Source organism: Ornithorhynchus anatinus, chromosome 3, assembly GCF_004115215.2.
Source record: "Ornithorhynchus anatinus isolate Pmale09 chromosome 3, mOrnAna1.pri.v4, whole genome shotgun sequence".
Lineage (NCBI taxonomy): Eukaryota > Metazoa > Chordata > Mammalia > Monotremata > Ornithorhynchidae > Ornithorhynchus > Ornithorhynchus anatinus.
Window position 1 is genome coordinate 125,911,920 of NC_041730.1, and position 27,234 is coordinate 125,939,153.

A 27,234-nucleotide genomic window follows, 5' to 3' on the forward strand; every position below is an offset into this window, starting at 1 on the left:
GCTTTCGGGCCTCTGGGGATACTTGCTTGCCCTGAGCACGAGCCGGGCTCCCTCCCCCTCACAGAGCCCCACCCGCCATTGGCCATCCACTCACTGCAGCATGACAAAGTGGCTAAAGCACGAACCTGAGTTCTACTGCTGCCTCCACCACTTGCCCGCTTTGTGACCTTGGACAAGACACTTCACTTCTCTGGGCCTCAGTTACCTCATCTGTAAAATGAGGATTGAGACTGTGAGCCCCATGTGGGACAAGGACTGTATCCAACCTGGTTTGCTTGTATCCACCCCAGTGTTTAGTACAGTGCCTGGTACATAGTAAGCGCTTAACAAATACCACAGTGATGATGATTATTATTTTCCACTCCTTCCCCGCTCCTCCCAGCTGCTGTTCGTACGTGGGCCGGCGTGGGGGAGGCCCCCAGGCCATCTCCATCGGCAAGAACTGTGACAAGTTTGGCATCGTGGCCCATGAGCTGGGCCACGTGGTAGGATTCTGGCATGAACACACCCGACCAGACAGGGACCAACACGTCACCATCATCAGGGAGAACATACAGCAAGGTAAGGGACCTTGGGTCCTCCCCCTGAGACCATGGTATGGGTGGCTTGGGCTCAGTACGCACAAGATCAGGTCAAAGGCTGATTTTCCAAGAGATTTTCCCCTCAGAGCGATGGGGCCAAGTAGGCAGAGGAGACAGAGCTCAGGTGGCCTCTTTATCTTGGGCCACTTTGACCTTCCCACTAGTCCCTGTCAATTTGGCGGGGGCTTATCGATTGAACTCTATTCTTAATGAATTCCCAGGGGAAGATTTGTCACAAATATAAATGTTAGCTCACAGGAGGGTCAGAGACTTTTCAAGTCAAATAGGACAACACATTCTAATCTAAGTGGAGGTAAGGTTTAATTCCAAGAATGATGTACGTTACCTTGTCCGGCTTTGCAATTTATTTTCCATCATTTCATTTTGGGAGCTTAGATCTATTTTCTTCTCTAAGAATGGGCTATACTTGCTGGAATGCAATGCCACTTTTACAACCAGAAATGCAATTTACAAGAGCCTTAAGTGCTTACCTGTAGGCAGAATTTGAAAGTGAAGTTAGTAAGGTAGCAAAGGAACGTATCCTCATGTCCCTCACACAAGTCTTGTAGCAGAAGAGATCGGATGCTTATTTTCATTCAGCATGAAGCATGATATTTTCCATTAATGTTATTTTCCATTAATTTTCCAGTAATCCAGCTTCCTGGATCATTTGGTTCATTAAAGAATAATACTCCTAAGATAAGTTTGTAGCTCCCTAGGATTTGAGTGAGCCTCCATCTTTTGATTTTTCTCCTGCCTTTTCTTCTGCATGATTAGAGAACTTTGCCTAAATATAGTATCAACAAAGAGTGTCAGAAACCAATCAGTCTGATCCAATGTGGCAGATAGGTCTCAATTGAGCTGGTGATGATTGGAAGGGTCTGAGTTTTGCTTCCTTGGTTAGAATCTCAGGTGCTTTTTTTAAGATTCTCATTCACGGGGTGGGGGTGGACATTTGGAGTGAAGAAGAGGTATTTTCTGCCCCACTCCTCACCTTGGTCCCGTCGAAGTGTGCTCTTTGGTGTCTGAAGGACCTTAACCTCGTGTTGTGTCTCAGGTCAGGAGTACAACTTCTTAAAAATGGAAGCTGGGGAAGTGAATTCTCTGGGAGAGACGTATGACTTTGACAGTATCATGCACTACGCCCGGAACACCTTCTCAAGGTCGGAATCTAAGGTTATGACTCTTCAATTCTCTATGGTGTCTGCTACAGGATGGGCCCGGTTGAGAGTGGGATTGACGGAGCGGTGGTCTCTACCTGCTTTAACAGGGGTCTCTCTGGACTTGGTGTCTCCTCTGCCTGGTGGCAGTGAAATAACAGTGGACTCAGGCCTCTCTAATAAGGTTTTAACCTTGTGGCGGAGCCATTTTTCCATGTTATTATTATCATTAGTATTTTTGTCAAGGGCTTACTTTGTGTCAAGCACTTGTATCTGTCAGGTTGGTTGTAGTTTCTTATCTTACATGGGGTTCACGATTTGAGTGGGAGAAAGAGCAGGTATTTAATCTCCATTTTACCTATAAAGAAACTGAGGCATGGGAGAAATAAAGTGACTTGTCCAAGGTCCCGCAGCAAGCAATAGAGCTGGGTTTAGAACCTAGGTCCTTTGACTCCCAGGCCCATGCTCTTTCCACAATGCTATGTTGCTTCTCTTCAAAGAAAACAGGAAAGTGGAAATTTTCCACTTATGCAATTTAAGATCTCCTGGCTAATAACTTAAGATCTCCTATTAAAAATTTCTAGTGGGTGGACAAGGGCTCCCCTGTAGAGCCCCTAGTTGACTAAGGTAGAACTTCCCTCAACCCTTCTGACATGATGTGGACAGAGTACAAGGCCCTCCCCAGTCAGGCTGAATTCTTGGAGGGATGTAAGTGTGGCTAGTTGTGGAGGAAAAAGGGAAGGAATGAAGAAGACCAGCAATCTGTTGCTTATTCAGAGAAGCAGCATAGCTCTGTGGAAAAAGCACGGGCTTGGGAGTCAGAGGTCATGGGTTCAAATTCCGCCTCTGCCGTTTGTCAGCTGTGTGACTTTGGGCAAGTCGCTTAACTTCTCTGTGCCTCAGTTACCTCATCTTTAAAATGGGGATGATGATTAAGACCGTGAGCCCCACGAGGGACAACCTGATCACCTTGTATCCTCCCCAGCGCTTAGAACAATGCTTTGCACATAGAAAGTGCTTAACGAATTCCATCATTATTATTATCATGTTGGGCATTTGGGGCAGCTCAGGCCTTCTGAATTTTGGGTTAATGAATGGGGAATCCTGAAGGTCTGCAATACCCTAGCCCCATTTTGGTTCCAGTCTGGGCAGCAAGACTGGCTCAGCTGCTCCTACCAACTCCCTCTCTGGTGGTTTTGCTTTCTTGCTAACGTGGCCAGACTTTCCCCACTTCAAAGCAGGATGCCTCCCTCACTCCCAGGTGCAAAACTGGGGGTCCCAGGGCTTGCCATGGATAAGAAGGAGAAGAGAAGGCCACATGGTTGAGGTAGGCTCAGGAGAGCAAGAGAGAGAGAGAGAGAATGCTTAATCAGTAATGTTTGCTGTGTGCATAGCAATGGGACCTAGTAGATAGAACTGGTCCTAGGAGTCAGAGGACCTGGGTTCGAATCCCACAATTTGTCTGCTCTTTGACCTTGGGCAAGTCGCTTCACTTCTTTGTGCCTCGTTTACCTCATCTGTAAAATGGGGAATAAATCTCCTTCAATCAAATTTAGATTGTGAACCTTAAATGGGACAGGGATTGTATCTAACCTGATCTCATATCTATCCCAGTGCTTAGTACAATGTCTGGCACACTTTCAGACCCAGAACTGTTAATTGTTATACTGTATTCTCCCAAGCGAAAGAGATGATGAGGCCTGGAGAAGTTGTGTCTTTCTTGTCCAAGGTCACAGGGCAGGTAAGTGGCAGAGCCCGGAATTAGAATTAGAATTCAGGGAAAGCAGCATGGCGTAGTGGATAGAGCATGACTTTTAATCCCGGGTCTGCCACTGGTTTGTTGTGTGGCTTTGGGCAAGTCACTGAACTTCTCTACACCTCAGTTACCTCATCTTTAAAATGGAGATAAAGACTGAGCCCTTTGCAGGGCAGGGATGTTCAACTCAATTTGCTTATATCTACCCCAGTGCTTAGAATAGTGCCTGAGAGATAATAAATGCTCAACAAATACCATATTAATAATAATAATAATAATAATGATGATGATAATAGAACTCAAGCCCTCTGACTCCCAGGCCCGGGTTCTTTCCACTAGGCCTCGCTGCTTCTCATTGTGTTCGCACTGTCCCTAGTACTCTTCAACAACAGCATGTGCCAGATGTCTTAGTGTGTTTACTTTTGGGGAGGCGAAGAGCTCCTTGTCCAGGTGGGGAAAAAAAACTGACCTTAGTATCTTTGTTTCAATAAATAATTTAATAAATAAAGACCATCTCTCTCTCTCCACCTTCAAAGCCTTATTGAAGGCACATCTCCTCCAAGGGGCATTCCCTGACTAAGCCCTCATTTCCTTTTCTCCCACTCCCTTCTGCATCACCCTGATTTGCTCCTTTAATTCACCCCTCCCTCAGCCCCACGGCGCTTACGTACATTTCTGTAATGTATTTATCTGTAATGCTGTCCGTCTCCCCCTCTATACTGCAAACTCGTTTTAGGCAGCAAATGTGCCTACCAACTCCATTATATTGCACTCTCCCAAGCAATTAGTACAGTGCTCTGCACACAGGAAGTGCTCAATAAATTAAATTGTTTGATAATAAAACGTCTCTCAGGTCCCCACTGGGAAGCTCCAGGACCAGTTGTTCCCTGGCTGATTGGGCTTGATGGGCAGGGGGTTGGGGAGGCCACTTTGGGGCTTAGTGGAGCGAAACTCCGGCAGGGAGTGGGGGGAGACAGACCTCGGGAGCGGCGATTCCTTGGCGTCGAATGGCTCTGAGAGGATTCGTTTCTCCCCTTGGGGTACCGGCCAAGCCCTCCCAGAATCCGGCAGAATGTAAACGGAAAGAATTGTCAGGCACAAAAGGGGGATTATGTTATTCCACTGGTTTACACGGTGGATGGTTTGTTGCTGCCCTGCCCCTCCTGACTGTCCAGGAAGTGATGGGGAGGGAAGCCCAGCGCTGAGCACTGGACTGTGAGATAGGGCTGCTTCTAGCCATTTCCATTTCTAGTTTTCCTTTCATAGGTTCTCAGCCTGGGTGTGTTAGGAGGCGGGGGATGTTTGTTGGAGAAGCAGGTGGTTAAAGCATAGGCCTGGGAGGCAGAGGATCTGGGTTCCAATCCTGGCTTCTCCACTTGCCTGCTGTCAAGTCATTTAACTTGGGTAAGGCACTTAACTTCTCTGAGTCTCAATTACGTCATCTGCAAAATGGGTTTAACATTGTGAACCCCATGAGAAGCAGCGTATTATAGTGGATAGGGCATGGGTCTGGGAGTCAGAAAGTTGTGGATTCTAATTCCGGCTCTGCCAGTTGTCTGCTGTGTGACCTTGGGCAAGTCACTTTACTTCTCTGTGCCTCAATTAACTCATCTGTAAAATGGGGATTGAGACTGTGAGCCTCATGTGGGACAGGGACTGTGTCCAACCTGATTTGCTTGTATCCACCCTAGGGTTTAATACAGTGCCTGGCACATAGTAAGCATTTAACAAATACCATAATTATCATTATTACTATGTAGTACATGGACTGTGTCTAACTTGATTTTCTTATATTTACCCGAGGGCTTGGTACAGTGCTTGTCACATAGTAAATGCTTAACAAATGCCATTTAAACAATTAAAACATTAAATTTGCTGGATGTTGGGCAACACAAATTCCATATTCTGCATCAGCTTCCATGCTGACCTCCCTGCCTCCTGGCTCTCTGCACTCCAGTCCAAACTTCACTCTGCTGTACAGATGGTTTTTCTAAAAAATGTGAAGTCCACATCACCCTATTCCTCAAGAATCTGCAGTGGTGGCCCATCCACTTCAGTGTCAAATAGAAAGCCTTTACTATTAGCTTTAAAGTACCCTATAAGCTCTCCCCATCCTGCCTTACCCACTCTCAGTGTCACTCCTGGAGAGTTTTCAGTAGTCTACCAGTCACATCTTCAGGAGGGAGAGTCAAGCAGAGGCATACCCATTCCATTCCTAGCTTGGGCAGTGGCTAGTGAGTGGAAGGCAATCTGCTACAAGTCAAAACTGCCCTGTGCTGAGCAATAGCAGCATGGGAAGAGATTTGAGGGCAGAGACGCGTGTTTTCTGTGCGGAAGGAGGCAATGGTAAACCACTTCCATATTTTTACCAAGAAAACGCTATGGATGCACTACCACAGCGATTGCAGATGGAAGTGGGACATTCCGGGAGAGATGTGTCCATGGTGTGTCTATGGGTCGGACATGACTGCATAAGACAACAACAAATCCTGCCTTATATCACGGATTTCTGACTCAGTCCATCCTGCGCACCTCCAGCGTGGCTCAGTGGAAAGAGCACGGGCTTTGGAGTCAGAGGTCATGGGTTTGAATCCCGGCTCGGCCACTTGTCAGCTGTGTGACTTTGGGCAAGTCACTTCACTTCTCGGTGCCTCAGTTACCTCATCTGTAAAATGGGGATTAAGACTGTGAGCCCCATGTGGGACAACCTGATTCCCCTGTGTCTCCCCCAGCGCTTAGAACAGTGCTCGGCACATAGTAAGCGCTTAACAAATACCAACATTATTATTACCTCACTCCTCTAAGCATGAGCTTACTTACAGTGCCCCTATCTCATCTATCTCACCCACTGGCCCCTTTCCCATGTTCTCCCCTAGCCTGGAACTTCCTCCTCCTCCTCCATATATGCCACTCTCTTCACCTTCAAATGCTTAGTAAAGTCTCATCTCTTCCAAGAGATCTTCCCTGAGAAAGCCCTCTTTTCTCCGGCTACCTCTCACTTTTGTGTCATCTGTGCTCTTGGATCTGTGATCTTGGTCTTGTCTTATGCTGTTGAGTCATCTGCGACCCATAGCGACTCCATACACACATCTCTCAAAGTGCCCCACTGCCATCTGCAATCGCTGTGGTAGTGTATTCGCAGAGTTTTCTTGGTAAAAATATGGAAGTGGTTTACCACTGCCTCCTTCCACGCAGTAAACTCGAGTCTCCGCCCTCAACTCTCTTCCCATGCCGCTGCTGCCAAGCACAGGTGAATTTTGATCTTTAGGCATTTGAAATCCCCCCAGTCCTCAAGCCCACAGCACTTTTGTACATATCTCCAATTATATATAAATATATGTATATACATTTATAGCTATATAAACTTTAAGTTTTAAGGTCTAGACTTAAAAGTCATTGAAAGCAGGGAATAAGCCTACCAATTCTGTTGTACTCTCCCAAGCTCTGAGTACAGTGCTCCTCACACAGTAAGTGCTCAATAAATACTATTGATGTTGGTGATGATACTATAAGGATCCATGTGCTCTATCATGGACCTACTGCCTCGTTTTGGGGCCAAAACCCAGGAATAATAATAATCGTGTTAGTTGATAAGTGCTCATTATGTGCCGATATAATCAGCTTAGACACAGTCCCTGTCTCACATTGGGCTCACAGCCTAATCAGGAGGTGTTCATTATCCATTTTACAATTGAGGAAACTGAGGCACAGAGATGTTATGGGGTTTCCAAAGTCACACAGTAGGCAAATGGCAGAGCTGTGTGGGATTAGAAGCCAGATCTCCTGATTTCCAGGTGTGCATTCTTTCCACCAAGGCACGTTGTTTCCCATTTCACAGGGGCAGGTATTTTCAGAGCTGGCCAGGTCCTCTCTCCTCAGTGTAGCCCAGTGGGTAGAGCACAGGCCTAGGTGTCAGAAGGTCTAATCCATGAGTTCTAATCCATGCTCTGCCACTTGTCTTCTCTGTGTCCTTGGGCAAATCACTTCACTTCTCTGTGCCTCAATTCCCTCATCTGTAAAATAGGGGTTAAGACTGTGAGCCCTATGTGGGACAGGGACTCTGTCCCAGTGACCTTTTATCTACTCCAGTGCTTAGAGAAGCAGCGTGGCTCAGTGGAAAGAGCACGGGCTTTGGAGTCAGGGCTCATGAGTTCAAATCCCAGCTCTGCCACTTGTTGGCTGTGTGACTGTGGGCAAGTCACTTAACTTCTGTGTGCTTCAGTTCCCTCATCTGTAAAATGGGGATTAAGACTGTGAGCCCCACGTGGGACAACCTGATTCCCCTATGTCTACCCCAGCGCTTAGAACAGTGCTCGGCACATAGTAAGCGCTTAACAAATACCAACATTATTATTATTATTATTGTTAGTACAGCATCTGTCCCAAGGTAAAAGTTTAACAAATACCACAATTATTTTTACTTAAAGACTCCTGGATCCTTGCAGAATTTTCTGGTAGCATTTAGAATCCATTTCCGGGGGCTGTTAGGATAATAATAATAATAACAATGTTGGTATTTAAGTGCTTACTATGTGCAGAGCACTCTTCTAAGCACTGGGGTAGATACAGGGTGATTAGGTTGTCCCACTTGGGGCTCACAGTCTTCATCCCCATTTTACAGATGAGGGAGCTGAGGCACAGAGAAGTAAAGTGACTTGCCCAAAGTCACACAGCTTACAGGTGGCAGAGTTAGGATTTGAACCCATGACTTCTGGCTCCCAAACACATGCTCTTTCCACTGAGCCACCCCCAAACTTGCCAAAGGATTAGGGAGGGGAATGAAGCTCTGTCATTTGGTGGGTGGGGGTCCACCAGGGAGGGATGGTCAACACAGTGCTTGGCACTTATTGCTTACCAATTTCTACTGCTTTGGAGTTAGAAAGGAGTGTGGTAGGCGGCCAGACTAAATCAAGAAGCTGCAGGATAATAATAATAATAATAATACCATAGATAAATGCACATCATTAATAAAATAGAGCAATAAACATGTACAAATATATACAAGTGCTGCGGGGAGGGGAAGGGGGTAGAGCAGAGGGAGGGAGTCGGGGGAATGGGGAGGGGAGGGGGAGCAGAGGGAAAGGGAAGGCTCAGTCTGGGAAGTCCTCCTGGAGGAGGTGAGCTTTGAAGAGTGGAAGAGAGTTTGGTGGATGTGAGGAGGGAGAGCATTCCAGGTCAGAGGTGGACGTGGGCCAGTTGTCGATGGTGGGACAGGCAGGAACGAGGCACAGAGAGGAGGTTAGCGGCAGAGAAGCGGAGTGTGTGGGGTGGGCTGTAGATGGAGAGAAGGGAGGTGAGGTAGGAGAGGGCAAGGTGATGGAGAGCTTTCAAGCCAAAGCTTCATTTTATGGAGGAGGTAACTGCGGCACAGAGAATCTAAGTAGTTAACCCAAGGCCATGCAGCAGACAAGTGGCAGAGCTGGGATTAGAACCCAGGTGCTCTGACTCCCAGGCCGGTTCTCTTCCCACTGGATCATGCTGCTCCTACTGTTTCTCTTGTACTTTTTTGGGGGGGATTTTTTATGGTATTTTTTTACTAGCACTGGGGTAGATACAAGAAAGTCAGGTTGGATAGAGTCCTTGTCCCACATGGAGTTTGCAGTGTTAAATCCCATTTTGCAGATGAGGTAATTATGGCACCGGGAAGTTAAATGACTTGCCCAAAGTCACACAGCAGACAAGTGGAAAAGCAGGGATTAGAACTCAGACCCTCTGACTCCCAGGCCCGGGTTCTTTCCACTTAAGCCACTCTGTTTCTCATGGGACCGAGACCTCGGCTGCTGCCTGAGGTTTGTTCCTGAGGCCTGGGTAAAATGAGGAAAGGGTAGCAGCTGTCAGAAAGAAGGGGGGCAGTTAGAGTTACTAGGGCTCTTGGACCATCTGTGAATATAATTCCATAACAAACATCTTCCCCTTAGAAACCAAGCTCAGATTGCTCACGCCCAGGTTGTTTTGCGAATTAAAATTTCTGAATTTGAAAAAAGGTCAGGAACATATGAATTAAAAAATACATGTGCCACAAGTTCCAATAAAGCATAGAAGGAAGGTGTAACATAAATGAAGATTCGTGGTTCAGATTTAGGGACTGAGGCTGACGTTTTGGTATACCGATTAGCTTTAAATTAGCCTGTGAAATATAAAATGTCTGCATGGCAGATGATTGTTGGGAAGGAAATATGGTATTTGTACTTGGGCTTCTGTGTGTATAGAGATTTATGATTCTCCAAGTTTTTTTATGGTATTTGTTACTAGTGCTACTATATGCCAGGCAGTGTACTAAATGCTGGAGTACTTACAAGCTAATCAGATTGGACCTAGGCTACATCCCACACTCAATCCCCATTTTACAGATGAGGAAACAGAGGCTCAATCACTTGCCCAAGGTCACACAAGAGACAGATGGCGGAGCTGGGAGTAGAACCCAGGTCCTTTGATTCCCAGGCCCATACTCTTTCCACTAGGCCATGCTAGCTCTTGTACCTGATCTCTCAGTACTGAAAGTCCACTTGAGCGCTGAGTCCCATATTTACCTTGGTTTCCCACTGGAGGGAGAGCATTAGTGCTTTTTTTAAGGTATGTGTTAAGTGCTTACTATGTGTCAAACACTGTTCTAAGCACTGGGATAGTTGTGTGTTAATTAGTTCAGCCACAGTCCCTTTTCTGCATGGGGCTCACTAAGTAGGAGGGATAACAGGAATTTAATTCCCATTTTACAGTTGAGGAAACTGAGGCACAGAGAATTTAAGTGGCTTACCCACAGTCATACAGCAAGCAATTGAGAGAGGCAGGATTAGAACCCAGGTCCTCGGACTCCCAGGCCCGAGCTCTTTCCATTAGGCCACGCTGCTTCCCATGATGCTTGATACCTTGATGCTAGCTATCTCCTAGCAAAGAGGATGTCCCTAAAACTCCACTGGGGCAAAGTCAGCTGATGGACCCACCAAGATGAGACTATTTCAAAAAGGAGCTGCTACCTGGCTTCTCTCCTTGACCCTTTCTAATCCAGCTTCCTCCACCTTTACTTCTTCAAAACTGCCCTCTCAAAGGTCACCATTGATCTCCTTCTTGTCGAATCGAACAGCCTCTACCCCATCCTAATCCTCCTCGACCTCTCAGCTGCCTTAGACACCGTGGACCACCCCCTTCTCCTGGAAACACTATCCAACCTTGGCTTCACTGATAATGTCCTCTCCTGGTTCTCCTCCTATCTCTCTGGCAACTCATCCTCAGTCTCTTTCAAGGGTTGCTCCTCTGCCTCCCACCCTGGGTCTCCTTCTATCCTCCCTCTACACCCTCTCCCTTGAAGAAGTTATTCGCTCCCATGGCTTCAACCACCTACTTCTGTGTGGATGATTCCCTAATCTACATTTCCAACCCTGATCTCTCTCCTTCTTTGCAGCCTCATATTTTCTCCTGCCTTTACATCTCAACTTGGATATCCCACTGAGTCCTCAAACTTAACATATCCAAAACAAAACCCTTTATCTTCCCACCCAAATCGTGTCCTCCCCTTGACTTCACCACTATCCCTCCAGTTTTGCAAACCAATAACCTTGGCATTATCCTCAACTCATCTCTCTCATTCAGCCCACATATTCAGTCTGTCACCAAATCCCGTCAGATGTAACTTCACAAAATCACTCAAATCCACCCTTTCCTCTCCAACCAAACTGTTACCACGTTAATCCAATCACTTATCCTAACCCACCTTTATTACTGTAGCAGCCCCCTTGCTAATAATAACAATAATAATAATGGCACTTCAGTGCTTACTATGTACCAAGCAGTGTACTACGTACTGGGTTGCTTACAAGCAAATGGGGTTGGACACAGTCCCTGTCCCACATGGGGCTCACAGCCTCAATCCCTACTTTACAGATAACTGAGGCACAGAGAAGTGAGTGACTTGCCCAAGGTCACACAGCACACAAGAGGCAGATCCAATATTAATAATCATACTAATTAGTAATAATTATGGTATTTGTTAAATGCTTGCCACATGCCAGGCACTGTACTAAGCTCTGGAGTGGATACAAGGAAATAAGGTTGGACACAGTTCCTGTACCCTGTGGGGCTCAGTCTCAATCCCCATTTTTACAGATGAGGTAACTGAGGCATAGAGAAGCAGTGAAATGCCCAAGGTCACAAAGCAGGTAAGTGGAGGAGCTGGGATTAGAACCCATGACCTCCTGAATCCCAGGCCCACTACGCCAAGCTGAGTGACCCTATGAGTCCCAAGCACTTGATCAGCTGATAGTAGGCTGTGAGCCATAGGTGTCCACTCCATGGAGACAAAGGGGGAAGTGGGCTCTGAACAGCTCTCTGAGTCTTGCTCACCCCATAGGCCTTTGCCAAGATCTGAGCATTTCCAATCAGAAGAAGAGATGGTATTTGATAAGCACTTACTTTATGTCAAGCACTGGGTTAGATACAAGCTAATCAGGTTGGACACAGTCCCTGCCCCACATTCATTGATTCAATATTGTTTATTGAGCGCTTACTATGTGCAGAGCACTGTACTAAGCGCTTGGGATGAACAAGTCGGCAACAGATAGAGACAGTCCCTGCCGTTTGACGGGCTTACGGTCTAATCGGGGGAGATGGACAGACAAGAACAATGGCAATAAATCGAGTCGAGAGGAAGAACATCTCGTAAAAACAATGGCAACTAATTAGAATCAAGGCGATGTACAATTCATTAACAAAATAAATAGGGTAATGGAAATATATACAGTTGAGCGGACGAGTACAGTGCTGTGGAGATGGGAAGGGAGAGGTGGAGGAGCAGAGGGAGAAGGGGAAAAAGAGGGTTTGGCTGCGGAGAGGTAAGGGGGGGGTGGCAGAGGGAGTAGAGGGAGAAGAGGAGCTCAGTCTGGGAAGGCCTCTTGGAGGAGGTGAGTTTCAAGTAGGGTTTTGAAGAGGGGAAGAGAATCAGTTTGGCGGAGGTGAGGAGGGAGGGCATTCCAGGACCGCGGGAGGACGTGGCCCAGGGGTCGACATAGGGTTCACAGTCTTAATCTCCATTTTACAGCTGAGGTAACTGAGGCACAGAGAAGTGAAATGAGTTACCCAAGGTCCCACAGCAGGCAAGTGGCAGATAAGGGTTTAGAACCCAGGTCCTCTTGCCTCCCAGGCCTGTGGTCTACCCAGTCAGGATAGAGAAGTTCCCAAATGGTGGCTTTCTGATTTCTGAGCACTTTGAAGCCTGTTCTCTTCTCAACCCTCACCCCCTACCCAAAGTCCCTCCCCACTTTGCTCTCCTGCAAACACGAGAAGTTTGCAACTCTTATGTGAGTTATGAATTTCAGTCCAGCTTTGTTGGTCTGGTTCATAAAGTCATCCAATCTAGCTAATAGCTGCCTTTGTGAGCACTTTCATTGGAGGTTTAACCTTGGGAGATTTAGGTTTGGATTTAGGACTCTGTTTCTGAATTAGAAAAGGGCCTTCCGAGTTAGATCCGAGGAACCAGGAAGAAGGTGAGATGGAATCTCTGAGCTTCTTTCTCTGTATTATCACTCTTCCACCTTCCAAGACCCAAAATTCAAGCTTTTCATTCAAAGAGAAATTCAGCTAATTATCTGTCGAGTCTTTTGGATGGGTTTTTAATTCAAGAAATTTGTCCTGGAAAATTGTACCGTCCATTGCAGATTAGATTTTCTTTATTTTTTGCTATTTGTTAAGCACTTACTATGTGCCAAGCACTGCTCTGTGCACTGGGGTAGGTACAAGTTAACCAGGTCAGACACAATCCCTGTCCCCACATGGGGATCACAGTCTTAGTTGGAGGGCGAACAGGTATTGCATTCCCATTTTACAGTTGAGGACACCAAGGCACAGAGAAGAGAATTAACTGTTATACTATCCGAAGCTCTTACTACTGTGCTCTGCATACTGTAGGCACTCCATTAATATAATTGAATGAATGAAGGAAAGAAGTGACTTGCCCAAGGTCAAAGAGCAGGCAAGTGGTGAATCCGGGATTAGAGCCCAAGTCTCCTGGCTGCCAGGCCCGCCCTTCATCCACTAGGCCAAGTTGCTTCCCTTCCTGGTTGTTTCCTGGAACCTCAAAGCCTCAACTCAAATCAAGTTGCATGCTTTTTGGGAGGAAATGGTGAAGTGATTTGCCCAAGCCAAGGGGTGGAAGATGCTATTGAAGCCTGTATACTTGTTTTGATTTCTTTCCCCCCCCTTCTAGACTGTGAGCCCGTTGTTGGGTAAGGCTTGTCTCTCTCTGTTGCCGAATTGTACTTTCCAAGCGCTTAGTACAGTGCTCTACACACAGTAAGTGCTCAATAAATCCAACTGAATGAATGAATTCTTCCAACCCCTTCCCCTCTCTCCCCTCAGTCCTCCTACCCACCCCTCCCACTCCAAAGACCTGCAGGAAGAACCTGGCGAAGCAAGTGCTAGCAGCCAGGCGCTCTCCTGTCCAGTCAGAAGCTATCTGAAGCAGGGCGCCAATGACTCTTAATTAATCTATTGTATTTATTGAGCATTTACTATGTACAGAGCAAGGGAGAGTACAGTTAAAATAGCATACACATTCCCTGTGTAGAGCACTGTGTGCAGAGCACTGTGTGCAGAGCACTGTACTAAGCACTTGGGAGAGTAAAATACAACAGAGTTGGTAGTCACATTCCCTTCTCACAGTGAACTTACAGTCTAGAGGGGGAAAAATATTAATAGAAATAAATTACAGATATAATAAATTATGGCTGTAATAAATGAATTACAGATATAATTAGCCTTATTCTGACTCCACTGAGACCTCCTGTCCCCACAAGTGTAAATCACTGGAGTGGACCCTGAGTTTCTACCCTCTTAGGGCCTAGGTACTTCTCCTCCCATCCTTAGCACTTATGTACATATTTTTATACTTGGTTGCTTTTATTTTATTTCATTTTAGTCTCGTCTCCCCCACAAGACTGCAAGCCCTTGGAGGGCAGAAATTGATGCCTGTCTACTTGTTTTGTTTTGTTGTCTGTCTCCCCCTTCTAGAGTGTGATCCCGTTGTTGGGTAAGGCTTGTCTCTCTCTCTTGCCGAATTGTACTTTCCAAACACTCAGTACAGTGCTCTGCACATAATAAGCGCTCAATAAATACAATTGAATGAATGAATTGAATCTACTTACTCTATTGGACTCTCCCAAGCACTTAGTCTAGTGTACAGAATAAGAAACAGCATGGTCATGGGGAAGAAGCATGGTCTAGTGAAAAGAGCATGGGCCTGGGACTCAGAGGATGTGTGTTCTAATCCTGGGTGTCCACATGTCTTCTGTGTGACCTTGAGCAAGTCACTTCACTTCTCAGTGCCTCAGTTACCTCATCTGTAAAATGGGGATTAAGACTGTGAGCCCCATGTAGGACAGGGACTGTGTCCAACCTGAGTACCTTGTATCTACCCTACTACTTAGAACAGTGCTTGGCATATAGTAAGTGCTTAACAAATACCACACATTACTATTATTATTATTATTGAATAAATTGGTCTGAGCCTGGTTTAGGTATCTGGTTGAGGCTCCAGCCCTGCATCTTCACTTGCGGGTGAAGAGGGGATCCAGGCTATCATGTGCATTTGTATGTGGAGAAGCAGTGTTGCCTAATGGATAGAGCACGGGCCTGGGAGTCAAAAGGACTGGGTTCTAATCCAGCCTGCAACACTTGTCTGCTGTGTGACCTTGGGCAAGTCATTTCACTTCCTCTGTGTCTCAGTTCCCTCATCCGTAAAATAGGGAGTAAGACTGTGAGTCCTAACTGTATTTTGTCTCTACCCTAGTGCTTAGTACAGTGCCCGAAATATAGTAAGCCTTTAACAAAGTCTATTATTATTCTTTATACACACACACACACACACAGATCCTCGTCCCCTTCTCCTTCTCAAGGGGATCACCCTGCTTTCCTTGGCACCCCACACTCTGAGCTGAGCAAAGTCTGAAGGGCAGCTAAGCCTGCGAGAGTCAGCTCTCCATTCCATCCTCCCCGACAGTCTCTCTGGTGGTGCCTCTGAACCTCTGAGCCTCTGGTTGTGGTGGAAGCCCGAGCTCTGAGGTAATCCCTATCGCCACGAATGTCTCTTACTAAATAACCCCTTTCCCATTGACCCAGTGGCTCTTAACAGCCTCCATTAGACCCGAGGAAGATTTTCCAAACTCGGCAGTGTTGCCTTCCTGTCTGGAAGCGAGGAGACAGCTCTTCGACACGGACCAGGTGTCACACGACATCACGGTGTAGCCCCTTTCAGAAAGCCTCGATGCCTCCTGAGGGAGCACCAGTGGAGGGCAGGGTGGGAATGAGGGCAGGGCAGGCCCATTTGTCTGCTGTGTGACCTTGGGCAAGTTGCGTTACTTCTCTGTGCCTCAGTTGCCTCATCTGGAAAATGGGGATTAAGAGTGTGAGCCTCAGGTGGGACAGGGACTGTGTAACCTAATGACCTTGTATCTACCCCAGAGCTTAGAACAGTGCTTGGCACATAGTAAATGCTTAACAAATACCATAATGATTATTATTATTTATTAGGAGCAGAGCTGGGAATGCAGGGAGGGCAGGGCACAGGGCCTATATCTCTCTCTGTCTCAACGACCTCTCAGTCTCTTTGGCTTACTGGTCCTCCCGGACTCTCCTCTTCCCTCAGAGGGGTCTTCTTAGACACGATCCTTCCCCGCAGAGATGACAACGGTGTCCGGCCAACGATCGGTCAGCGTGTCCGGCTGAGCGAGGGAGACATAGCCCAGGCCAGAAAACTCTACAAGTGCCCAGGTAAACACAGCTATCTCAAATGGCTTCCAGCATCTCACAAACACCCTGCTTATCAGCAGCCAAATGAAATTCGAGCGCTCTGGGATAATGTTTCCTTTGATGAAAGAATTCCAAGGCCATCCCCCCAACCCCTGCTTCATTGCCAGCTTAAGTTTTCAGTGTTGGGGTTTCCACTGATTGTTTTTACGTCCATTTACTGACAGGCTGGGATTGTGTTTGGATTTGCAAGTTTCTGGGGCAGGCAGGAATGCTTAACCTGCAGAGGTTGCTTGTTCCACTGTCAAACCGTGGTCTGGGCAGAGTGGGAGAGGGCTGGATGAGCAGCATGTCCAGAAGAAAGGCTCTGTTTGGGGGGGGGAGGGGAGGGGATCCAGGATAACCCAGGGCTCATTCCCCTGGGAAAATGCCGGGATTTCAGCATATTCCCAACCATTAGCCACCTGGGAATTTGTTAGGGTTGAACTGCAGGGCATAAATATCACATAACATCTCTGATTTTAATGGGAACTTAATAGCATTTGCTGGTAAACACCCTCCAGCTCCACAAAACTGTACACGTTCCTGCAGATTAGTGCTAATTGTTCAGGGTAAATGCTAAGTAATTCCTAAGGAATCTTTGCTCGAGCTTGCTGATGGGAGTAATTCTTTCCGGGCCTGGCAGTGAAGGGGTAAGATGCTGTGGATGGCTCATCTCTTGCCGTTCTTCCTCATTTCCCTGTAGTGACAGTCAGCTCTTCACCACTCTAAAGTCCCCATTTAACAGATGAAGAAACTGAGGCACAGGGAAGTTTAGTGACTTGCCGAAGGTCATACGGCCCGCAGTTGGCGGATCTGGGATTAGAACCCAGGTCTTCTGACACCCAGGCCCATGCTCTTTCCAGGAGACCTCGATGCTTCCCTTGATTATTAATCCACTCTTGATTTTCCCTGGATGAATTTCCTAGTTTGTGATTTATTCAGGTCCCCTGCTTCTCCTCCTCTTTTTCCTCCTCCACTTGTCCCTTGTTACCTAAGCCCCTTTTCTCTTCTCATCCTCATCTTCTTCACCAGAGGTTGATGGAAGCAAGTAGGTGAAACTCAGATTAGTTCACTGTCCCGATAGGAGGAAGCTAGAATGAATGAAGCTAGAATGGCTAGAATGAAGTTTTGGCCCTGTAGATTTCTGTAGATTTTAATTACACTGCTGTGTGCTCTCTCCCTCTCCCCCCATTACCTTGAATAATTGCGATTTTGTTGTGTCTCTTTCCTAATCCTGGCATAGAGTGGCATATAGTACAAGGATTAGTGAGATAATGTGTAGCTAGGGCTTTGATCTCCTCCAAAGAAAGGTACTAAATAAACCCAGATAGGTGATTGGAATCTTCCCTAGCCCATTACTGGACTTTGGAAATTTGGCTAAGTCCATCTAATTTGCTTAAAGGGTCTCCAACTCTTAAATTGTTTAGATCATTCACATTCTCTATTGCTATAGAAAAGTCCCTTTCCCTCAAGCCGTGGACCACAAGAAATGACTCACTGTCTGTTGTTTTCATTGAGCAGCATGTGGGGAGACCCTGCAGGACACGACAGGAAATTTTTCCGCTCCTGGTTTTCCAAATGGCTACCCTTCGTATTCCCACTGTGTCTGGAGGATATCGGTTACCCCAGGGGAGAAGGTAGGTCTGGAAGGTCCTGGGATTCAGTGCATGTAATTCAGGCTGGGTGGGGTGATGAGGATCAAGCGTTTAGTACAGTGCTCTGCACACAGTAAGCTCTCAATAAATACAATTGAATGAATGAGGGGCTTTTTGATGACAAAACAGAGACCTGAGGTCTCCCCAGATATCTAGAAAACAGGACTCTCTCAGTGCAAACAAAGAAGCACCATGACCTAGTGGAAAAAGCATAGGTCAGGAGACCTGAGTTCTAATCCTAGCTCTGCCACATGCTTTCTGGGTGAACTTGGACAAATCCAAGATCTTTGAGGGGTCCCTTGAGCATGGAACATGCCTACTGACTCTCCCAAAGGGCTCAATCAATCAATCAGCAGTAGTTATTGAGCACTTACTGTGGGCAGAGCACTGTACTAAGCACTTGGGAAAGTACAAAACAAGAGACCTGATAATGTATTGCACTGAACTGCTAGAACCAATCCATCAGTGGTACTTATGGCCACTTATTGTTTTCAGACCACTGTACTAAGCACTTGGGAGAATACAAAACAGTAGACCTGGTATTGTATTGCATTGAATGACCAGAATCAATCAATCAATTATGGTATTTTTGAGCACTTCTGTGGGCAGAGCACTGTACTAATTCATTCATTCAATCATATTTATTGAGGGCTTACTGTATGCAAAGCACTATACTAGGCACTTGGGAGAGAATAGTGTAACAGCAGGCACATTCCTGCCCACAATGAGTTCAGAGGCTAGAGGGGAAGACAGACATTAATATAAATAGATAAATAAATAAATGACAGATATATATATATATATATGTATATATATAATGTGGAGATGGGAGGGAGGATGAATGAAGGAGCAAGTAAGAGCAGCGCAGAAGGGAGTGGAAGAAGAAGAGAGGAAGGCTAAGTCAAGGAAGTCTTCTTGGAGGAGATGTACCTTCAATAAGGTTTTCCAGTGGGGGAGAGCAATTATCTGCCTGATATGAGGAGGGAGGGTATTCCAGGCCAGAGGTGGGATGTGGGCAAGAGGTCGGCGACGAAAAGTGCTTGGGAAAATACCAATCAACCTGATATAGTACTGCCAGAATCAAGTGATCAATCAATCACTGGTATTTATTGGGCACTTATCGTTTGTAGACCACTGTACTGAGCACTCGGGAGTGTACAAGAGTTGGTAGACACGTTCCCATTGGTTCTGGTAATTCATACAGCTGGGTGTGGCGAGGTAGACAAATGGAGGCACAGTAGAGGAGCGAAGTGTGCGGGCTGGGTTGTAGTACGAGAGTAACGAGGGGAGGTAGGAGGAGGCCAGGCGATGGACTGCTTTGAAGCCAATGGTGAGAAGTTTTTGTATGTTGTGGAGGTAGATGGGCAACCACTGGAGTTTTGTGAGGAATGAGGATAAACATCCTGAACATTTCTGTAGAATAATGATAAGGGAAGCAGAGTGAAATATAGACTGGAGTGGGGAGAGACAGGAGGCTGGGAAGTTGGCAAGGAGGCTGATGAAGTCATCCAGGCGGGATAGGATGAGTGACCGTATCAACGTAGTAGCAGTTTAGATGGAGAGGAAAGGATGGATTTTAGTGATGTCGTGAAGGGGGAACCGACAGGATTTAGTGATGGATTGAGTAAGTGGATTGAATGGCAGAGAGGAGTCAATGAAAACACAAAGCTTGAGAGATAGGAAGGATGGTGGGGTCGTCTACAGTGATGGGAAAGTCAGGGAGAGGACGGGGTTTGGGTGGGAAGATAAGGAGCTCTGTTTTGGATATGTTAAGACATCTAAGTAGAGATGTCTTGAAGGCAGGAGGAGATACCCTCCTCCAAACCCAAACCACAGGGAAGGCATAAGAGGCCCTCAGAACCTCCTTGGATTTTGAAGGATGTGGGGTGCCTGCTGGTTTCGACCATGGGCCAGTCCATTTACCCATTGCTCAACTGGAGAATGCCTTTGATTTGCTTTTGTTGAGAAGTAGTTTGGCCTGGTGGATAGAACATGGGCCTGGGAGTCAGAAGGACCTGAGTTCTAATCCCGGCTCTGCCACTTGTCTACTGTGTGACTTTGGGCAAGTCACTTAGCTTCTCTAAGCCTCAGTTACCTCATTTGTAAAATGAGAATTAAGACTGTGAGCCCCATGTGGTGCAGGGACTGTGTCGAACTTAATTCTAATCTACTCCAGCACTTGGAGTAGTGCTTGACACTTAGTAAATGCTTAACAAGTATCATAATTATTATCATTATTATTATTTAGACCTCCTGTCAATGTTATTTACATAGTGTCTACTGACTGCTAGGCAGTGTGCTAAGCACTTGGGAGAGTACTATTGTAGGAAGATACATGTTCTTTGTCTTCAAGAACTTCCCATTCGAATGGAGGAGATGAAATCATTTGCAGATAAGGAAAGCAGGAGGAAGAATGAGGATAGGCCCTATACTGTAAGCTCGCTATAGTCAGGGAATGTGCCTACCCACTCTGTAATATTGTACTCCCTCAAGTGCTCAGTATAGGGCTCTGTGCACTGTAAGTGCTCAATAAATATGATGATTGACTAAGCTGGAAGCAGTACATAAACAGCCGAGCAAATAACTAAATGCCCAGGAGCAGTGTGGTCTAGTGGATTGGGCAAAGGACTCAGAATCAGAGGACCTGGGTTCTAATCCCAAACTGTGACTTTCCTGCTTTGTGTCCTTGAGCAAGTCACTTAACTTCTCTAGGCCTCAGTTACTTCATCTGTAAAATGGAGATTAAATACTTGTTCGCCCTCCCCCTTCGACTGTGGGGTCCATGAGGGAAGGAACTGTGCCTGACCTGATCATTTTATAGCTACACCAGCCCTTAGTAGCATGCCAGGCACATAGTAAATGCTGAACACATACAACAACCATTATAAATATGTAAATAAAAGTTGAGCCAGTCTGGTTGCCCGAGGCCTTTTGTAGAACACTGCCAAGCTCCACTCAGTCTTCTCGCGAAGGTAATCCTGCCCTAACTCTTTACAGATTGTTTTAAACTTCACGTCTATGGACTTGTTTAAAAGCCGTCTGTGCTGGTACGATTATATCGAGGTCCGGGATGGCTATTGGAGAAAAGCCCCACTCTTAGGTGAGTCAAGTCTGGAATGTTTGCACCCAAACTGAAAAAAATATTGAACTTCTTGTTAGATATTAGGTTGAACCTAAAGTGCTTGAATGAAAATAATGAATTACTGACTATTAGAATAGATTTTATATTGGACATACTGGGGAGTTCTGCTTAGTTAAAGTCCATCTCACATTAGTTTTAACTGACTAATAATAATGATGATAATAATAACAATGGTATTTGTTAAGCGCTTACTATGTGCCAAGCACTGTTCTAAGCACTGACATTATGCAATCTCATTCCTCACTTCAGTCCCTACTTTTCCACCAATCAATGGTATTTAGTTATTTAATATTTTTTAAACTTTAATTATCTTATTAATTTATTTTCTATTTATATTAATGTTCACTAGAATGTAAGCTCACTGTGGGCAAGGAATGTGTCTACCAACTCCCTTATATCATACTCTCCCAAGTTTTTAGTACAGTGCTGTGCCCAGAGTAAAGACTTAATAAGTAAGACTGATTGGTTGATTGGTATTTTGTCGACCACATGCCGTGCACCAAGCACTGTACTAAACTCTTGGGAGAGTACATTCCAATCGCTGCCTTGATCCTCTTCTTATAGACTTGCTCTGCATTCACCTCTCCGCTCCTCGGAAAACTCCACTGCCAACCCAACTCCCTCTGTACCAAGCTGAGCTTCCTGACCCTTGGCTTCACAAACCCCTGCCGGATTTCTCCATCTTATATATCGGCTCTCTTCACTTGCTTCCCCTCAACTTACCTCTCTTTGATCCTCCCGAGCTCACCCAGTCCCCTCACCTTTGACCCCCTCACCCACCCTGTCACCCTTCCTGCACTTCCTCCCAAATCTGTCAGACCGCACTTTTCCCGCTATGCAAAGCCATCTTAAAACCACACCATTTTCATGAAGCCTTACCTGATTAATTCACAACACCCAAGTCCCATCAGCCTAACACCTTCCTTTAACCTCCGGGTACTTTATTCCTAACCTCAGTCCTTGTAGACACATGCATATTTTCATTGATTTATGTAGCTGATTTATATATTTACCTGTACATTCATTTATTTGCCTTGACCTGCTTTTGTATTCTGTGGGAAGCATTCTGTGATGGAAGAAGGAAGCAACATGGTCTAGTGGATAGAGCACAGACCTTGGAGTCAGAATGACCTGAGTTCTAGTCCCGGCTCCGCCAGTTGTCTGCTGTGTGACCTTGGGCAAGTCACTTCACTTCTCTGGGCCTCAGTGAACTCCCCTGTAAAATGGTGATTGAGACTGTGAGGCCCATGTGAGATATGGACTGTGTCCAACCTGATTAGCTTGTATCTACTGCAGTGCTTAGTACAGTGTCTGGCACATAGTAAGAGCTTAACAAGTGCCATTAAGAAAAAAAAAAAAGAAGGGATTCAGGTGAGAAGGAAGTGGTCAAAATTACAGGAGGAGAACTTTCCCAAACGTGGCCAGGAGCCCACATGCAAAGGGATTTCTCGCTTTTTTCTCCAGAGGAAAACGGAAGAGGCATAGAGCAGCCGACCCTGCCTCCTCTGGTCCCCTGGGTGGACGGTGGCGATGGTGGACACGGTGTGCTTTTGCTTGTCCCGAACTCTGCCCTGCCAGCTGCGTGTGCATAAACATGTGCGTGGGTGTGTGCGGGCGAGAGTGCCACTGGGGAGAGCCTGCTGCCTCGTGTTGTCACTCTGCACTGATAGAATTTCTATTTTGCCAAATATTTGGCCTGCTCCACAGTTTCCAAATGCAGTTGTTAGTGAAGCTTTGTGTTTTGAACAAGTGCCTTGTGTGAGCTGGTCTGGGCCCTGGGAGGGGTCAATGCCATGAAATCTGAGGGACGAGGTAGGTCAATGCTGCTTTTGCAGGAGGGGAGGCGGATTAGGATGGATTGTGAAAATACGCTTCTTGCTAGGAAAAAAACGGGCAGCGCATACTTTCCCAGGGAAGTGTGTGAAAATCCAGCCATAAATGATGCGTAACTTTTTATGAATGAATCCTTTATTGCCCCCAAAGGAGATCACTCCGTACCTTCCTCATCTGCATTTCCTCTTTGTGATATCCCCATCGAAGGCCAAGTCGAGCTCCAGGAATTTACCAGCTGTCGAGTTCCTTCTTGTAGGTCTAGGGTCGTTTGAAGAGGAAGATTAAGTAACAACTAAGGTGATGACAATCCATTTCACCCAGTGAGTCTGGACATCTGGGAGACTCTTCATAACCCCATTTTTCTAGTGCTTTGTGTTTGGCGAGTGGTCAGCTTGACCTCGAGGGGGGTGCTGACAGGGTCCTAAGCAGAGGCCCAGGATCTGGGAACTTGAAATTTTTACTGTGGCTCTGCCATTGGTTGGCTTTGGTTACCAGGAACCTCCGCTTCTCAGTAAGTAAAATAACCCCTACCTGATCCAAAGCCACCTGGGGATTTGATAGGGACTGTACAGTGGCACAACGAAGATGTGAAAAACAGAAAACATCAGAAAATAAATTTCATTCGGAATTCAATGCTGCAGGCCAAGTAGTGCCTTTCTCACTTGGATGAATTACTAATGGCATTTAGTAAACGTTCGCTGGGCTGTGAGAATGACAGGAAAAACTGATTCGACACGGTTCTTTTCCCAGTATACGTGGACGTAAGCAGACCTATAGGGAGGGCAATAACAGTGGCCTAGAAAACAACTATCAATTACAAAATCAGCAATCCAAGAGAACAGTGTTAAATTTTAGGAAGCTAAACACAGTCCTGGAGTGGGCCAGGGAGCTAGGGCAATTGAGTTCTAGTCTCAGCTCTGCCACTTGCCTCCTATGTGAACATGGAAAATCACTTAATTTCCCTGTGCCTCAATTTCTTCATATGTACAATGGGGATTAAAGTATCTGTTCTCCCTTCCCCGTAAGACTGTAAGCCTCATGAGGGACAGGGACTGTGTCTAACCTTCCTCTCTAAAATTCAAGCTCATTGTGGGCAGGGACTGTGCCTGTTATATTATCATTCCCAAGCGCTTAGCACAGTGTCTGCATACAGTAAATGCTCAATAAATACGAGTGACTGACTGACTGACCTGATTAACTTGTATCTACCCCAGCATTAGGCACATAAGCATTCAACAAGTATTATAACTATTATTATTATTGTTGGTGTTGTTGAGGGTGACTTCCTGCTCTCCTTCACTCCAGGCACTGTCTTTGTTTGCATGCTGCCAAAGCCCCTCCAGAGGTTTTTTTTTTTAATGTATTTATTAAGCACTTACTATGTGCCGGGCACTGTACTGAGCACTGGGGTAGTTCCGGGAGCTCTGCCAGAAGGGATGAGGCTTCAGTCCCGTGTCTGTGTGGTTGGTGACAGGGAGGGTGGCCTGGGCTTTGGACACCTGGATCAGCAGATCCCTTTCAGCTCTAATTTTGGTCTCCTTTGGAGGCCCTAGTGGAGACGCTGCTCATCTTGGGACAAAGTCACACCCTTCTCCGGTTTTTGTTGATAGAAGCCCTGGCCACTCAAAGTAACATTGGTGCCTTCCTTGTGGAGGTGGTTTTTCTTAGGTGATAAATGTAAGAACCAATGAACCACAAAGAACTAATCATAATGATGACCGTTAAGGCTTACTATGTGCATAACACTATGTTAAGTCCTGGGGTAGATGCAGTACAGTTAAATGAGATACAGTCCTTGTCCAACACACATATTCCAAGGAGGACCTCATATTACAAGGAGGGAGAGAACAGACATCTTATCCCTATTTTACAGATGAGGAAACTGAGACTCAGAAGATCAAGAGATTTGCCCATGGTCACTAAGTAGGCGAGTGATAGAGCCAGGATTAGAGTGCAGACCTCCTAACTTGCTGTTCTCTGCTCTTTCCACTAGACCATGTTGTTTCTCATGTTTTTATCAGGTAAAATTACCGGAATAACTAAAAATAATAATAATGATATTAACATTGAGAAGCAGCATAGCTTAATGGAAAGAACACTGGCTTGGGAGTCAGAGGTCGTGGGTTCTAATCTCGTCTCTGCCATATGTCAGTTGTGTGACTTTGGGCAAGTCACTTAACTTCTCTGCCTTAGTTACCTCATCTGAAAATGGGAATTTAGACTGTGAGCCCTATATGGGACAACTTGATAACCTTGTATCTACCCTAGCACTTAGAAAAGTGCTTTGCACATAGTAAATGCTTAACAAATACCATCATTGTTATCATCATTAATAATAGCAATAATTGTGGTATTTGTTAGCTGCTTACTATGTGCCGAGGACTGTACTAAGTGCTGGGGTAGATACAAAATAATCAGGTCCCACATAGGGCTCACAGTCTAAGTAGGAGGGAGAACAGGTATTGATTCCCCATTTTGCAGAGAAAGGGAACTGAGGCACAGAAAAGTGAAGTGACTTGCTCAATATACTTAACAAATGCCATCATTTATTTATTTATTGGAACCCAGGTTCATTCATTCAGTCGTATTTACTAAGCATTTATTGTGTGCAGAACAGCAGGTCCTCTGACTCGCAGACTCATGCTCTTTCCACTATTAATCAATTCTCCTCCTCCTAGCCAGTAAATAATGTCTTTCCACTATTACATGATGTATTTTTTGAAAACCTTATTGACACAATGGCTCTTCCAAAGACACCATTAAGGAATAATTCCTCGCTGTATTCTTGGCACTGGGAAAACTCTTCTTGCTCAATATCATGTTCATCCAGTCCAAAAGGCAGCAGATGGCCAGGAATCAAAGGAAGTGGAATGAAACTTAAACACCCGATCAGCTGTTGCCGATTAAAGAGCTTTGGTGGCAAGGCACCTCCCCTCCCCTGGTAGTTTACTCTCCCAGTAGTGAAGCAACAAAGAGGAGGAGGAGTCATGGTTCTCCCCATTTTTCTTAAGGGCAAAATGAGGCGTGGAATGGAAAAAAGACAGAACCAGAATCCCCTAGTGATTTTCCAGCTGGATTGGAGTTGGAGTTCCCAACTGTAGGTTCTCAGTGAGAAAGTGTGGGTCAGTCAATCAACCAATGGCATTTATTGAGAGCTTGCCATATATAGAACATGTATTCATTAATTCATTCATTCGTATTTATTGAGCGCTTACTATGTGCAGAGCACTGTACTAAGGATTTGAAATGTACAATTCAGCAACAGATAGAGACAATCCCTACCCAACAGCAGGCTCACAGTCTAAATGGGGGAGACAGACAACAAAACAAAGCAAGTAGTCAGGCATCAATACCATCAAGATAAATAGAATTATAGATATATACACATCATTAATAAAAGAGTAATAAATAATATATACAAATATGCATAAGTGCTGTGGGGGGAGGGAGAAGGGGGAATGGGGTCGGGAGGAGGAGCAGAGGGAAGGGCCTCTGGGAAGCCTGGGAAGGCCTCCTGGAGGAGATGAGCTCTCAGTAGGGCTTTGAAGAGGGGAAGAGAGTTAGTTTGGCGGATGTGAGAAGGGAGGGCATTCCAGGTCAGTGGTAGGACGTGGACCAGGGGTCGACGGTGGGACAGGTGAGAATGAGGGACCGTGAGGAGGTTAGCGGCAGAGGAGCGGAGTGTGTGGGGTGGGCTGTAGAAGGAGAGAAGGGAGGTAGGTAGGAAGGGGCCAGGTGATGGAGAGCTTTGAAGCCAAGAGTGACTTGGGAGAGTACAGTAATAGTAACAATGATTGAGTTATTTCTTAAGTGCTTACTATGTGCCAGGCACTGCACTAAGAGCTGGGGTGGATACAAGCAAATCAGGTTGGACCCAGTCCCTGTCCCACAAGGGGCTCCCAGTCTCAATCCCCCTTCTACAGATGAGGGAACTGAGTCCCGGAGAAGTGAAGTGATTTGCCCAAGGTCACACAGCAGACAAGAAGCGGAACTGGGATAGGCATATCCCTTCCCTTGAGGAGCTTATAGTGTAGAAAGGGTGGTAGGCATTAAAATAAATTACAGGTAACAACTAAGACCTGCCAGATGTATTTATTTCTTTATTTTATGGTATTTGTTAAGCGTCCACTCTGTGCCAGGCACTGTACTAAGCACTGGGATAGTTTCAATATAATCAGTTTGGACACAGCCATATCCCACATGGAACTTTCAGTCTTAATTCCCGTTTTACAGGTGAGATAACTGAGACCCAGAGAATATTGGTATTTGTTGGTATTTGTTAAGCGCTTACTTTGTGCAGAGCACTGTTCTAAGCACTGAGGAAGATACAGCA

The 27,234-nt window shown here is 45.9% G+C and overlaps 1 protein-coding gene across 1 annotated transcript in view; it reads left to right on the plus strand.

Moving 5' to 3' along the window:
• Positions 1–27,234, plus strand: part of TLL2 (tolloid like 2) — a gene marked incomplete at its 5' end in the record, with an annotated part of 194,141 nt that overhangs the window by 129,929 nt on the left and 36,978 nt on the right. The window contains 5 exons of the mRNA XM_029059893.1: positions 383–561; positions 1,639–1,744; positions 16,129–16,253; positions 17,793–17,908; positions 20,924–21,026. Of these exons, the coding sequence (XP_028915726.1) occupies positions 383–561; positions 1,639–1,744; positions 16,129–16,253; positions 17,793–17,908; positions 20,924–21,026 (629 nt within the window). The remainder of the gene's footprint in view (positions 1–382; positions 562–1,638; positions 1,745–16,128; positions 16,254–17,792; positions 17,909–20,923; positions 21,027–27,234) is intronic.